The 14,603-nt window shown below is 35.0% G+C and overlaps 1 protein-coding gene across 1 annotated transcript; it reads right to left on the bottom strand.

Annotated features, from left to right (window-relative positions):
• Window positions 1–11,685: 11,685 nt before the first annotated feature.
• Window positions 11,686–13,455, bottom strand: LOC149426400 (uncharacterized). Its single transcript, XM_089636801.1, has 6 exons — window positions 13,368–13,455; window positions 13,174–13,257; window positions 12,641–12,832; window positions 12,337–12,486; window positions 12,026–12,214; window positions 11,686–11,885 (listed from the first exon to the last, which is right to left on the bottom strand). Exons 1-6 carry the CDS (start codon window positions 13,413–13,415, stop codon window positions 11,826–11,828), a joined length of 723 nt encoding a protein of 240 aa, XP_089492927.1. The 5' UTR covers window positions 13,416–13,455; the 3' UTR covers window positions 11,686–11,825.
• Window positions 13,456–14,603: the final 1,148 nt, after the last annotated feature.

Genomic DNA, 14,603 nt, shown 5'->3' with positions numbered 1-14,603 from the left:
TATTTTGAAGTAAGGGTATTTAACTTGAGCACTATAGGTCCGGACCTGTTAGCAAGGGAGGCCATAAATCACCTAATGCGTTGAAGTGACCGGGTCTTGGCGATTACAAAAGGACTAAGAGCGGTTACCCTGAAGCCGCTTAAGATCATCCAACAATAGACATTGTTTATGAGCTAGACAATTTTGTTTTCTGCAATTTAAGATGATTTAATAATTCTCCAGTAATAATATTTAACGATTAGGTTATACGGAATTCATAAAATATATTTAATTAAATATAACTTATTCAAACATCACTCTTTTCATTCATTTTGAATCGGGATAACGCAGCGGGTTACAGCTAGCCGCCGGGAGAATACATCTATCTGGCTTCTTTCCTTTGGTTTTGACCAAAAGACGGGAAAACATTACAGTGATGCCGTTGGACCAGGAGGTGGGGTTTTAAAATGTTTTACATTCTGTTTGGTTCAAGACAATGAAAAAAAATATTAAAAGCCAGTGCTAATAGTTCAGTGGTTTAAATTCAAAACTGCGAAAGGTAGTGAATTTCTACAGTAATAGTTGAGATATACGTGAATTTATCAGTAGGGTAAAAATTAATTAATTTAAATTCCAAATAAAAATATACGAACGAAATTTTATGATGATATCCAACCTCCGATAGGACATAGTGAGTAAAGGTATTACATTGTGGAGGGAGAAAATAGTTCCTTCAGTAGTAGACCTAACACCAGCGCATTAGTTTATTTGCTTTCAATGCTAAATATCCGTAATAAAAATATCCGTGAATTTATCAGTCGGGAATAAATTAGATTATTTAAATTTTAAATAAAATTGTAAAACAAAATTTTGTATTGTCATCCAACCTCCGATAAGACATAGTTATTAAAGGTGTTACATTGTGGAGGGAGAAAATAGTTTCTTCAAGTAGTAGACCTAACACCAGCGCATTAGTTTATTTATTTGCTTTAAATGCTAAATATCCGTAATAAAAATATCCGTGAATTTATCAGCAGGGAATAAATTAGATTATTTAAATTTTAAATAAAATTGTCAAAGAAAAAAATTTTGTATTGTCATCCAACCTCCGATAAGACATATTTATTAAAGGTATTACATTGTGGAGGGAGAAAATAGTTTCTTCAAGTAGTAGACACAAACCCAGTTCATTCTAGAGGCTGATGTCCAACCTCCGATAAGGACTGAATTAACAGATAAAACTTTTTTTTTATGTTTCCTTATTCATTGAAATTATTTATTAAATGCATTTAGGATTTTGTCGACCACTATGCTAGGCACATGCCCGTGTTACTTTGGGGGTAGAAAACCAGGGACAACAAAAAAAGAAATCACTTATGATAACAGTTTTTTTCAAGTTCAACTTTGAAATGAGACGGAAGGGAGAGTGCAATTTAAACAAAACATTTTAAAGTCAATAATACGTACGGTGAGAAAGTTAAGACGGTTGTAAAATCTAAACAAAGATGTATTGTACTACTAGACCGGAGCCTCTTCCCGGGGGGGACAAAACCAAATAATAGCTTATTACGTCACTTACTATGAACTTGACCATTTATAAGTGGGTCGACGGAACAGATTTATATTATCTTGAAATGTTAGAAAAGATTCAGTGAACAATAAAAGTGGGCACTGGTAGAGTATTTATGTTTCGTTACCTAACGGGTATTCTTCCGTGAGAAGAAGGCCGTGTCCTTGTGCAGTGAATGTCTACAATAAATTGATTCAATTTTGATATAACCTAACTTGCTAATTGAATAAAGTGATGATGGGGACATTACGGCGTGAATCAGTGATTAAGTTTTGTGATTAAAACAATTAAATTCTTTTCAAATTAAACAAAAAATATGTACTACAATAATAAACGGAGGGATCAACATAATTTAATAATAAAAAAATAATCTAACTCATCTTAAGCACAGTTCGAATGTAAAATCGATCGGGGCCTTCAATTCAAAACGGTTGAATAATAATAGGATTCCTGAAACGTAATAGAAACACGAGTGTTAAGATTTTAATAAAAGTTGCGTATTGAAATAAAGGGTTCGATAAAAAAAAAAATATGTATACATATAAACATATTTATACCTAGGGTTTCCCTGATAATTTTCAGACTCCCCATCGAATCAACATTAATTACCTCGGTAGTGTCATCAACATTACTAAACCTTTCCCTTTCCCGATTTTCGACCAACAATTAAACTTCATAATTGGAGAATTAGATAGTTTCGCTGTAATAATATCACACAAATATTAGCAAGCCGAAATGGGTTCTTTTCCTGCGCTATCATGAGGACGGGGGCTCCAACATAAACTGGGCAGTTCAGCGCGGCGTACTGAAAGCTTCACCCTTTCGCGGTTTTATGCAATGAAAAAGGGAATGACAGACAGGGTGAGAAGACATGAGTGACTCTGGGATGAAAAGAGCGTAATTCGCTGTTGAAGGCGTCTAGCTGAAGGTAACCTGCGAGGTTCCTGCAAGGTTATGTGGAAGAGATGTTCGCGCGATATTCCGTAGGAATAAACCCGTTAAAGTTCTATCAAATACTCCAATGGCGTCGACCTGGAACCTGATGTAAGCCAACGCAATCTTGGCTTAATTACAACAGATTCTAAGAGGTGAAGTGTAGGTCTGACAGCACGTGGAAGGAGGGCTTCATCAGACGAAACTTACATGACACATTTTCGCGTCAGCATCGTGATATGGGATGCAATTACTTTCCCCATTTAGAGACAGTAAAGTAGGTTCACAGAAGTGAATACGCTGGAACAGTATCTGGAAGTGTTGGGAAGTCTCAATTCGTTTTCCTTCAGGCGTGGTGGGTTCTGGTAGGTCACGGTACCTTTAAGAAGTGGGTCGCCAGCTATTAGAGTATAGCCTAAGACACGCTGAGGTCAATGTTTGAGTTCTGATCACCATTCACCGTTATTGTTTGGCTAATGTAAGACAGCGTAGTTTGAAAGAGATTTCATTTGTATAGTTTACCCCTTTTTCCTTCCCCTCCCCCTCCACACTTCCTTTCCCATAATACGACTTAGTTGTTCAACAAAACTCTTATCAAAATATAAGTAGCTACTACAATATTAGGTTCCTTGAGGTAGCTTTTCACGAAAACGGCGCTATATAAATTATTCAATAATAATAATTATTATTATCAGGCGTCCTGTAAGGAGGAATAGGAAATAAGGCACACGGTTTTACGAGAAATAATTTATCAATTAAATTGGTAAAGAGATTATCCACTCTAATTAGACGGAACTGAATTACCGCAAAACATATAGGTACACTAATAGATTGATCATATAGAAGGAGTCCTATTCACATGAATTAAAAAAATCTAAACAAATTACCCAACGCTTAAAAATGCGAAATAACTCTCAAGATCTCGGTTACTGTATGCTCAGTCATAAAACAATTAACAACGGCAGGAACACACAAAAAGTTAACAAAAGGGCCCCATAACGGACAAACCAGAGGTTTAACTGATAGCGTTTGGCCAAGGGGGAAAGATGAGAACGTCAAGTGAGACAGGGGCGGAATGGGAAATCTTTCGTAGAAAAAAAAAAAAATATATAAAAAAAAAAAAAATAATAAAATAAAAGGTAAAAGGGATTAGGAGTTTTAACAATTTTAGCGACAAGAACAGGGCAGTGGGGAGCGAGTGAAACCTAGGAAGGGTTGAGAAAAAAAAAATATTATTGGCGAGTTCAAACGTGTTCTGCTGCTAAGTTGATGGGACAATAATAGCTGACAATAGCTTATCTCCGTATCTACCCCCACTATTATTTTTCCAGAAGGGAGCTGTGATGGACTCGCCCTGGGATAAAATTTTTTTATTGTTGATTTATTATGGTGGGAAAGAAATTTTCAGTTGGTCTCACGACATAGGAGATTACCAGATGTTGGACAACTGATTTTAAAACAAGTGTTTAGATTTATTAGGGTAGAGAAAAAAAAAATAGGAACATGCACTGTATCGGCAGAGACCTCCGTGATGGTGGTTGATAATAGTAAGCCGAGCTAAAATGCTGGTGGGCCAACACGCCACTGGACTGGGGGTAGTCAAGTTTCATCCTTTGAACAAAGAGTTAGACATTTCACTGGAGGAGTAACAATTTATTGGTTTTGAGACGATTTAAAATTAATGTGACAGGTTCTAGGGCCATAATTGATGTGTTCCTTTAGTGCATTTCTGTCTTTTGAAAACAAAAAGCATTCAGAATTCAAAAGAACATAAATTAGAAATCGCATATGGTGATTTGGGGGGTTGGTTTGAGAAGGGGGAGTCTGGATTTGAAAGCGCGGGGAGACGGTCAAGGCAGTCAGCGTTGAAGGTCGGAAGAAGCAAGTCGATAGTCGTGGTTAAGGAGCGCGGGCGGGTAGTCAGTTTTGATAGTCAGGTTTTGAAAACGGTGGGAGACGGTCAGGAATAATCAGGATCGGTCAGCGTTTTAAGATAGTCGAGTTAGTAAAAACTAAGAAGCGCGTCAACAAGAATTAATCGTCGGGACGCAAACACGGCTAAAATCTTTTAGTGTAGAAGGTGCGGTTTTCTAACAGCATGAGTTTTCTGCATGTGACTGTGTTTGTTTTTTTTATAATTATTTGGATTGTTGACACTAAGATGTATCGGTAAGTCTATTATAATCTAATTATTAACACTTATTTCCTTAATGTAAACCGAATAGTCCAATTGTATTTTGAAGTAAGGGTATTTAACTTGAGCACTATAGGTCCGGACCTGTTAGCAAGGGAGGCCATAAATCACCTAATGCGTTGAAGTGACCGGGTCTTGGCGATTACAAAAGGACTAAGAGCGGTTACCCTGAAGCCGCTTAAGATCATCCAACAATAGACATTGTTTATGAGCTAGACAATTTTGTTTTCTGCAATTTAAGATGATTTAATAATTCTCCAGTAATAATATTTAACGATTAGGTTATACGGAATTCATAAAATATATTTAATTAAATATAACTTATTCAAACATCACTCTTTTCATTCATTTTGAATCGGGATAACGCAGCGGGTTACAGCTAGCCGCCGGGAGAATTCATCTGTCTGGCATTCCTATTCTATGAAGTGAGATTTTAATTTTTCATGGGTTTGACGGGGACGAAGTATACGAATTTTCCGTAGGCTGTCCTATCTTACCAAAGCGACAAAAGCGAAGGGAACGAAATTTGTAATTTGGCTTGCCTAATAGGGACTCTTGTGTTAGCAAAGTCGATAACCCTGGATACCGATATAACGTCTATTTTAGTATAGCAGCGCCGGCTTTTTCCCCTGCTATTGGTGTGGTTGAGTTATTCCCGTAAAAGCACCGGTTTCTGTCGAAGGTGTTGGCGGACCAGCCTTAGATAGTCACCCGGAATAGACCCCTGTTTCGAGTATTTTCAGCTGGTGAGAGGACGCTTTCACTGAGTTCAGATCGAAGGGAACGAAAATTGCTAATGGGCTTTCCTACTTGAGTTAGCTGGTAGACGAAGGAACAAAGCGGATAAGGGCTATGCTATTCTTGGCTGGCGTGTGAGGAGGATTTTCTCGCTGACAGAACGAAGGGATCGTGACGAATATGAAGTTGTCTCGGCGCTTTCTGACGTCCATCCTGTCAAATTCAATAAGTACTTACCCCACTATAGGAGGAGAAGTCATCCAGAATTAGGTTGGAAATTGACTCCGACTGAAACCGTTTGAGCTGACGGAGATCGGATGATTTCAGATTCACGACCTGATGATTCCAGTATCCCTGATCCTTAGCGCCGGAAGTCGAGGATATCAATTTCTACCATTCTTTGATATTTGAAGCGAACGGAGGGTGACAAACGATAGAGCGAATGACCATGACTTTGAAGTGGGGTAAAATCTCCCGTCTAGGAAACATTCGTTATGTCGGATGGACGCCCTCATCCAAATTAAATATTGACATGACTATTTTGAGTGTGGACGAAAGACTTGAAGTATGTTTTGTATTGTACATATGATAAATATGTGTCATTACCTCTACTGGAACGAGAAGCTGTATAGACTGGAGCCAGGAGCTATTTGGAGTAGCGTGACTGCAGAGGCGAAGTCGAACAAACTGAAGCTGAATTCATCATTATCCTTACGAGCGTAAACCAGAGGGGTGTTCACGGGACTCCCGAACTCCTGACGTTGCTGATGCAAACCACTTCAGTATATGTTTATGTTTGAGGTTAGTAGAGTGGACTCCTAATTTTCGGCATGCTGGCGAAGCTCAACTCATCATCGATTTGGGGGAGGTTGACGCGACCTAAACCTCGCGCTACCCACGTGACCCAAATGGTTCCTGACACCAGGCTATCATGCCACCGGACCAGAGTAGCTCCTTGTGCCTAACGGTATAAGATGAATCTTCATCATTCATCATCAACATCAACATCAACAGCTACCACCAAGGACCCACATTCCACCTTCATCACCCTCCGGCAGGAGGCAAAACATGTCATTATCTCATCTGTCGCTGAGCGATATTCAATTCATTTCTGGAGGTGTTGGGATTGGACCATCAACTTGGCTGCTCTCGAGCTGGTCACGTTGATGGGTGGGATTTGGACGGAGACCAATCGAAAGCAACACATGTTTTGTCTCTAGCTATTCCCGAAAATACCTACTCATAGAAATAACTCACAAAACTAACAATCCATAGTCAAATCATTAACTTAGAATCTTGTGCATCTTGAATTTAATTGTCTATAGCGAATTTCATGTACTTGTAATTAATTTTCTCATTATATTAGCACATTATTGACTGCAGCAACCGGAAACGTTTGGGCGAGCAAACAAGGTAGGAAAAGGTAGTTAAAATCAGGGTAGTCGGTCATTGTCTTATTTTCAAACCATACAGAATGTAACACGCCTCATCTAAAAGAACCAAAGTTACCACAACCAATTAAAAGGATCCTTCAATGAATTAATCCCTGTCGAAACAAAAAATTGACACAACGTGACATATTAATTCGTTAAGATTGAAGTTGATAAACCGCGAGAAGTTAAAACCCAACGCTTAAAAAAATGTAAATCCGTTAAAAATAACCTGAGGGGAGGGTGAGAACATTACATAATACAACACGGCGCAAGGCAACAAGTAGGCAAACTCAATAATTTTTGTTTTTTTTTATAAAATTCAATTCTTCAGAATTGAAATTTCGTTTGAAATGGCATTGGACACATTTGGTGACCAAATATGAATAGCTATGTACTCCCCCACTTTCCTCTTTCCCACATCTTTCCTCTCCCCACTACCTTCAGCTTCACAACACACCCCAAATGGAAACGGCATAGTCTCACTGGCTCTAGACGATTGGAGGCAGTTGGGACTCTTGTGCAATTTCACATTTAAAAAAAATAATAAAAACATCATCAACTTCAACTTGTGTAGTTATTTTTCCAATACATAGATATTGACATGCACAACCTTTCCCATGTTATCAGGTCACACGAATCTGGATTAAATGATAAAGTGAGGAAGAGCCATGCCGTGGACTAACTAACGATGCGAGTAAACTTTTTGAATGTAACTTTTTTATGTTAAAAAATGCTCTTGGAGTTGATTGCACTGCAAATCTATTTTCTGTGATTGATAATTTAATAGATTCTAAAAAGTCAGAATACAAACAACACAAGACCAGAAAAAACACAAATAAGGAACAATGCAATTTGGGAGGCGGCCATTCACCACAGTGGGAGAAATGAATTCTTTCTCTGTCAATCCTGGACACATTGATCAACAGATTATTATCCACCTTTATACCTGTTTCCTTCCCATTGTTTCCAGCATTCCCAAAGATGACATAGGCAATGAGGGAAATTATAAATTATGTAGGGACTCAATTTCCCTCAGCTAATATAAAAAAAATATTTTTTTTTGTAAAAAATTTTATGCGATGATACAATAAAATAATCTTCACATTTAAATCAGAAATTAAATGTTAATGTCTTGGTGCGATTAAATGATTACAGCTGTCTCGGTTTATTTAGAAGAGCTTTTAATACTATCAATCATTTTATCCGATATGATGTGAACGATTGGTCGGTGGTTGATGCTCATTAGAGATATTGTTTTGTTCGCATTCAAATGATTTATTTATAATTGAAAAGATAATATCTTTAATAAATCTGATGTAATTTCTATTGTGATTTCTAGCTCACCTTGTATTTCTGTACCTTAAAGCTGAAAGTCCGGATATCGCTTTTTTTAAAATTGATCTAACAAGTACAATTTCTTTATATGTATATTCACATTCTGAAAACGCTAGGATCCTTCGATGTATCACTTTTTTATAGTAGTATTTACTTAAGTGTTGAATATCCCGATGACATGATTTGAAATTACAAAAATTGGATAGTCCAGAAGAAATATTTGGGGAGTTGGTAAACTTACCGTCTGTAAAGTGTATGTAAGTATAAATTATTGAGGAGAAAACCCGAGCTGATGTCCCCAAAAATGGCTATAAAGATGTTATTAATTATAAATATGTTTTGTTTTCATTCAATATTCCACATTACTTTTGATACCGAAGTCCAACAATGAGAAATTGTGTGCTAGATAGGTTAGAGCAAAACACACTTCCTATATGTATTGTAAATATTATTAGTATCCATATTTAAAAAAAAATCTGTACCTTAAGTACCCATATGCCTTTAATAAAAATATATAATGCCTCTGATAAAAAAATATTTCAGATTTAGAATTTTACTTCTAGAGATAAACGTGATCAAACCCCTGTCCTAAACAATTTCGCAAATGAACTTGACTTCCGAACTCTCATCTGTTTCAGGTTGTTTTTATCATAACCAAATTAATATTTTATCGAGAACCCCCGATTTTTAATTTATCAGATAAAAAAAATACACAACAGGTTCATTGGATCTTTTAAAAAATGTAGACACATGAAATCGATGTTAATCTATAACCATATAATAAAGAATAACACAAGGATTGCCTTGTGTGTTCTCCGGAATCCAAATATTTGCCTTATCGGTGCTTACATTTTCAGTATAAAACTGTGTTTATGAAATTAAAACAGGATGGAGATCTACGATGTCAGGCTAGTGTAGAGTGGAGCGCTGGGCTATTGGGCTAAATGGAACATTTGTTTCTTTTCAAATTTTTATGGAAGGCAATTCTAGTGTTATTATTTATTCTATGTCTATCAATAACACGTAATTTTCTAATTTCTTACCAACTTTCTTTTTTCTGACATTACTCGACTTGAGTATTTGATTCACATAATAATATAATTTTGGGAAGTCCATAGTTTCTTCTTATATCAATTATTTTATCGGCGTCACTTTCTTAATCTTGTTGCGTAATTGCGTAATTTGTAATTGCGCTTCGTTTGCTCTTGCGGTCTTTCGAGATCTTTGATTTCGAAATAAGTTAAAAGGATTACAATTTCAAAGATGCTTTATTCAGCATTTTCAGCAAGTGTCCAGAAACTACAAAAACAAAAAAAGTATTAACGTATATTAAATAACTTTTTTCTGTAATACAAATGTCATTCAATAATTACTGGATAATTTTAAATACTATAATAAGAAAACTTATTTCGAAACAACAAAAACAGCATAAAAAAACTATTTCAGGAATTCTCGTATTGAATTCTTCTATTTTGAATTCTCAAGTTACGAAAGTCAAATGTGAAATAATTGAAATTAAAACAAATTAATTTCTAAAATAGTTCTTAATTTCATGAAAGTGCGTTTTCATTAATTTAGATTATGTTAAAACATTTAGAAAGTTCATTCAGGAATAAGTTTTGGAATATGACTCATCGTTTGTAAGGCCACAAATCAAAAGAATAAAAAAAAACGAAAATTTTTGCTATTTGTTATTCAGATCTTCTGGTCATTAAAAACTAATAAAATATTGCCAAATAGTTTCACTTCAAAACAGAAATATTCATAAATAATCTTTTTACATTATAACTTTATTATTAACGTTTTTGAAACATCTTAATTCTGTTTTTATTGTAAAACAACAACAAAAAACTCACAATTTTTCCCGTCAACTCGTATATAGGGATATTACATATTTTTAATTTTGCATCCTCAACTCAATCTGGCAGACTTCAAAAATGAATTTTTATGATTTGACTGTTTATTTTGGTTTCTGAATCAAAAATAAGAGTAAAAATAGAATTAAATATCTGGAATTTTCAGTTTATCAGAAAAACTCTATTTACTACTGTGAAAATTGTCAAATTTCATAAATTCACTACAGTGAACAATGTTAAATGTAGGAGGTCAAATAATAAATATATGAAAAACTGTAAACAACATGTAGTTATTTACATTTATTACTAATAATTACAAAAATGCAAATGTGTCATTTATTATTTTCATTAAAAGAATAAACAACGATTCCTTTTTTTTCCCCAATAAGTTCATCGATCATTCCAGAAATCGCAGTTCTTACGAAATTTTTAAATGTTTATATGTTAATAAAATAATAAAAACACTTTGTTTTTACCACGATAATTATTATCGTGGTAAAAACAAAGTGTTTTAATTATTTTATTAATAAAATGGTGCCACAAAGTGAATTTGCAAAATTTGAAGAAGTTTATATGTTATTTTCAAAATGGCAGTTCAACACACCAACAAAAAGGCACATAAAGTCATGGAAAGTGATGAAACAAAAACTAATTTAAGTAGGTTACATATGTAACTATTTAACGTAGTTTTTGTTTCATCACTTTTAATGGCTCTATATTACTTTTAAAAGGCGTGTTTTATTGTCATTTTGATGAAATATAATGAAACCGTTATATTCGACTACATAATTAGTTTGTTATTTATTTCAGTTGACTCATGACATTGATTTTTGACTGAGAAAAAAGAACTCTCACTGAGATAGTGAAGTTTCATTGTAAAAATTGTACAAATCCTGATTTATAATTTTAAAATATGTAGTTTACAATTAAGTTAAATATATAGTTTATAGTTAAGGATGTAGGTATTCAAGTTCCTATATACAAATCTTATGATTTCAGAGGATATTTTAGTATGGAAACTCGCACAAAGATTTTTTTTTTTTTTTTTTAAATTTGCCGGTAACCCGGGCGTTTATTGACATCAATTTTTGAATTGAATCTTAAGTTTTAAGCAGTTTTGTCTTCCAAATGATGTGTTAAAATTCCTTTTATGTGGTTAAAAAGAGATTCGTATGCAAAATTAATCTTAAATTTAAACCAGTCTTGTGTTTTGAACGAAACTTAAAATTCGATTCGTGAACTTATCTGTAGACGTAACTCAAGGGAAACCATTTTCGCCTTCTGAGTTCGGTTAGTACATTTCTCGTAGTAGACTCAATTGTGAACATGACATTTGGTCACGCAATTTCATTTTTTTTAAAAGAATTGGTAAATAACGTTAAAATAATGTACCTCCCCCTTCTCCTCGGCCCTAAAGTCTAAGAGCGGCCCGCGAGTGATACTGCAAACATTCAAATTGCACCCGACGGTGAAAAGGTTCCCCACCCCTGGATTAGGGGATGAATTTTATTCTATTTTAATGCATCCTAGCTAACTTGCTTCGAGGAATAGTTCATAGCTCCTAGTTAGCTTATCTACAATAATATATTGTCTTAAAAAATACCGAAAATAATATAAGGAAATATATATTTTAAAAAAAGTCAGATGTTTATAATTTCAGTTTTTATTGAGTTGTGGTAAGTAAAAATGTGAACCAGTGAAAAAAAATGGCACCTGTTTTTTAAATATATATATATGGTTTTTTTTATACATTTAATGGATTTTATGCACAATTGACAGTTATTTTCTTAGAAGCAAGCTCCAAGCAGACTTCCAACATGGACGAGGGTGTCAATGCTGTTCTGGACCTATAATGATAAAAAAACCAATATTAATATATTGTTTAAAGTTTCCATTTGAAAAGGTACAGTGATATAATGATGTGAATGCTATGATTGACTTGAATTAATAGAATTAGTATTTAAATGGAGTGTATCTCGATACTTACATTGGCGACGACATCAGTGACGTCCTGCTTGATGGAGTCAACCAGGCCAAGGATGCAAGTAGCCTCTTGGATCTGGTCGATGATGGAACCTCCGGCTCCGAGGGCCTGGCACTCGCGCAGCTTGGCGACGTTGTTGTCGATGACGGCCTGGACCTGGTTGACGGTGTTGAGCAGGTTGTCGACGGCAGCCTAGACAAGACAAAAAACAAATTAATGTTTTTGAAGAAAAATGCATTTGATAAGTGATCAAACAGTGGCAAAAGAATCATCAAACGAGGATATCAACATAAAAGTTGGTCTTTGAAACTAACCTGGATGGTGGCGATGGCGTTCTCGACGCACTCTTTCAGGGCGAGGGCATCATCGATGATGTTCTTGTCAGAGGGGATCTCAGCCACGGGATTCAGGCAAGCAGAGATGAGATTTCCAGCTCCAGCCAAGTTGTCGATGCTTGTCTGGACCTATAATAAATATGGGATAAGTAAGTACAACAATAACTTAGTTATCTGATAGCCAAGAAGAACAAAAAGTTGGATTGATTGGATGAAACAGGAATGTTAAATGACTGGAATATCCTTTGAATGTATGTTTATTTAATTTGAGGAAGGTGCTTACGTTGTTGACAACGGTGTTGATATCTTCCTGAACGGTTTCGACGAGGTTGATGAGGCAGGTAGCCTGCTGGATCTGCTGGATGGCGGTTGGGTTGTCTCCTCCGATAGCCTGGCAAGCCTTCAACTTGGCAATGTTGGAGTTGAGCACCTCCTGGACATCGTTGACGGTGTTGAGGAGTTGAACGACGGATCCCTGCGAAACAAATTATGCCATTATATTTCAATAGTTAAGTCAAACAAATATTATTCGTCAATTTACTGGTACTGATCGGGATTTAATTTGTGTAAGGTTGTCAATCTAAGTGGATTATGATATTAGATTCAAGCCTAACGTGTTTGTTTTTAATAAAATTAGGAAATATTATAAGAAAGTTAAAGGCATTTACTTAATATGTAATTGTTATCAATGAGTGTCACGAATACTATTTTGTTAAGTGGAAACTAATGTAATATACAAAAACATCACTAAGATGGAGTATCTGTTTAGATATCCGGAGACAATATTTCAATAACTGATATTTTTAACTAATTTACCTGGATGGTGGCAACCGCGTTTTCGAGGCAGATCTTGAGTGCGAGGGCATCATCAATGATGTTCTTGGGGGCGGTGTTGGCGCTCTGCAATATTATAATTAAACATTAGCATATATTTTGTAACTTGTTTGTTTCACATGTTTTATATTAGATATTAATGTTTTTTTTTTAAATATTTATTTCGCTTTACTTACCGCTGAAGCCGCGAGGGCGAGGGTGAGGAAGACCATGAATCCCTTCATTTTTATGTTTTGTATTAGTCGCTGAGAAAAATATAATGATTCTCTGAAACAATTCTTACTTTATATACAAAAAAGTTATCACAAATTTAGTGACGCTCTAGCTATCAGATATCGATCTCACAATACAAATGATTGATAATACCAAAGATTATCAGCTTTATCTATTTTTCACACGTACCCAAGTGGGCAGATAGATTCATAAAGTCTTTCTTTATTTGTATTTTTGGTTTTTTTAAAAATAATAATCTCAAAATTTTGCACAGATGTGTGATAATAAGTAATCTCTAAAGAACTGAATGTGAGATTAAGTTTACTTTAATTTCACGATTCCACCTGTTGAACTGAAGGTCATGGATGGCGTCAGTAACATGAAATATATGTTTTTAATGTCATCATTATTTTATTCATGTCCCTTTCTTTGTCAATCCACACAATTTTACAAAACAAGTTCCTCCCAGGAAACCTTACCTTTCATTGCAGATCCTGTCTCCACGGGACTATCTCATGCATTTGTTTCTTCCAGGATTTTCAAACTGATATTCAAAGGCTTTCAACAATAACAAAAGACATATTGACAACTTCTATTTATCTATTATATAAAAAAAGAATGTCGTTGCTGACGAAAGGGTGGTGTTTATTTGATTTGTATCCAAATCTACAGTTTTATTCTAAGATTGATGAAATTTTGCACACTTGAACTTTGAAACGAGAGCAAAATCATTGTCTACGTCAGATTTTGACAAACCACTCCTCCCCCTTTTCTCTATTCTTAAACCAGAATTTCGTAACTTCTTATTAAAATTTTGCACAATCCACGTTCAAAATAAGAGGAAAATTACCATCTAAATCAATACTTTCGTAAAACTATAAGATATACCCTGGCAACGCCGGAGACAGCTAGTGTTTCATAAAATAAAATCTAATACCCACTTGAGGAAAGTTTATTGTATTCTGTTTTCTATATTTGTCTTTGTTTAGTAAAAACAATTGAAAGCAGAATACGGTGATTCGATAAACATAAACAATGGTTGTATTCTACTTGTCTAATACAGATCCTAGAGTAAAACATTAGGCAATTCGAAAAAAATATGATTTCTTATTTTGATAAGCGTATATTGCGACTGAGCGTAGGAAAGTTCTGTTTTAACTCGAATATTTAAAATTTCATCAATCTGTATATTTGTTTGT

Source organism: Hesperophylax consimilis, chromosome 1, assembly GCF_061612785.1.
Source record: "Hesperophylax consimilis isolate HC1 chromosome 1, BYU_Hcon_1.0, whole genome shotgun sequence".
NCBI classification, from domain to species: domain Eukaryota; kingdom Metazoa; phylum Arthropoda; class Insecta; order Trichoptera; family Limnephilidae; genus Hesperophylax; species Hesperophylax consimilis.
Note: the sequence above shows the minus strand (reverse complement) of the source record. Positions and strands in the feature narration are given on the sequence as shown.

Coding starts and splice junctions, on each gene's coding strand:
- LOC149426400 (XM_089636801.1), bottom strand. CDS start 13,415: ATGAAGGGATTCATGGTCTTCCTCACCCTCGCCCTCGCGGCTTCAGCG. Junction 13,258..13,367: donor TCGCCCTCGCGGCTTCAGCG/GTAAGTAAAGCG, acceptor ATAATATTGCAG/AGCGCCAACACCGCCCCCAA. Junction 12,833..13,173: donor ACGCGGTTGCCACCATCCAG/GTAAATTAGTTA, acceptor TTTGTTTCGCAG/GGATCCGTCGTTCAACTCCT.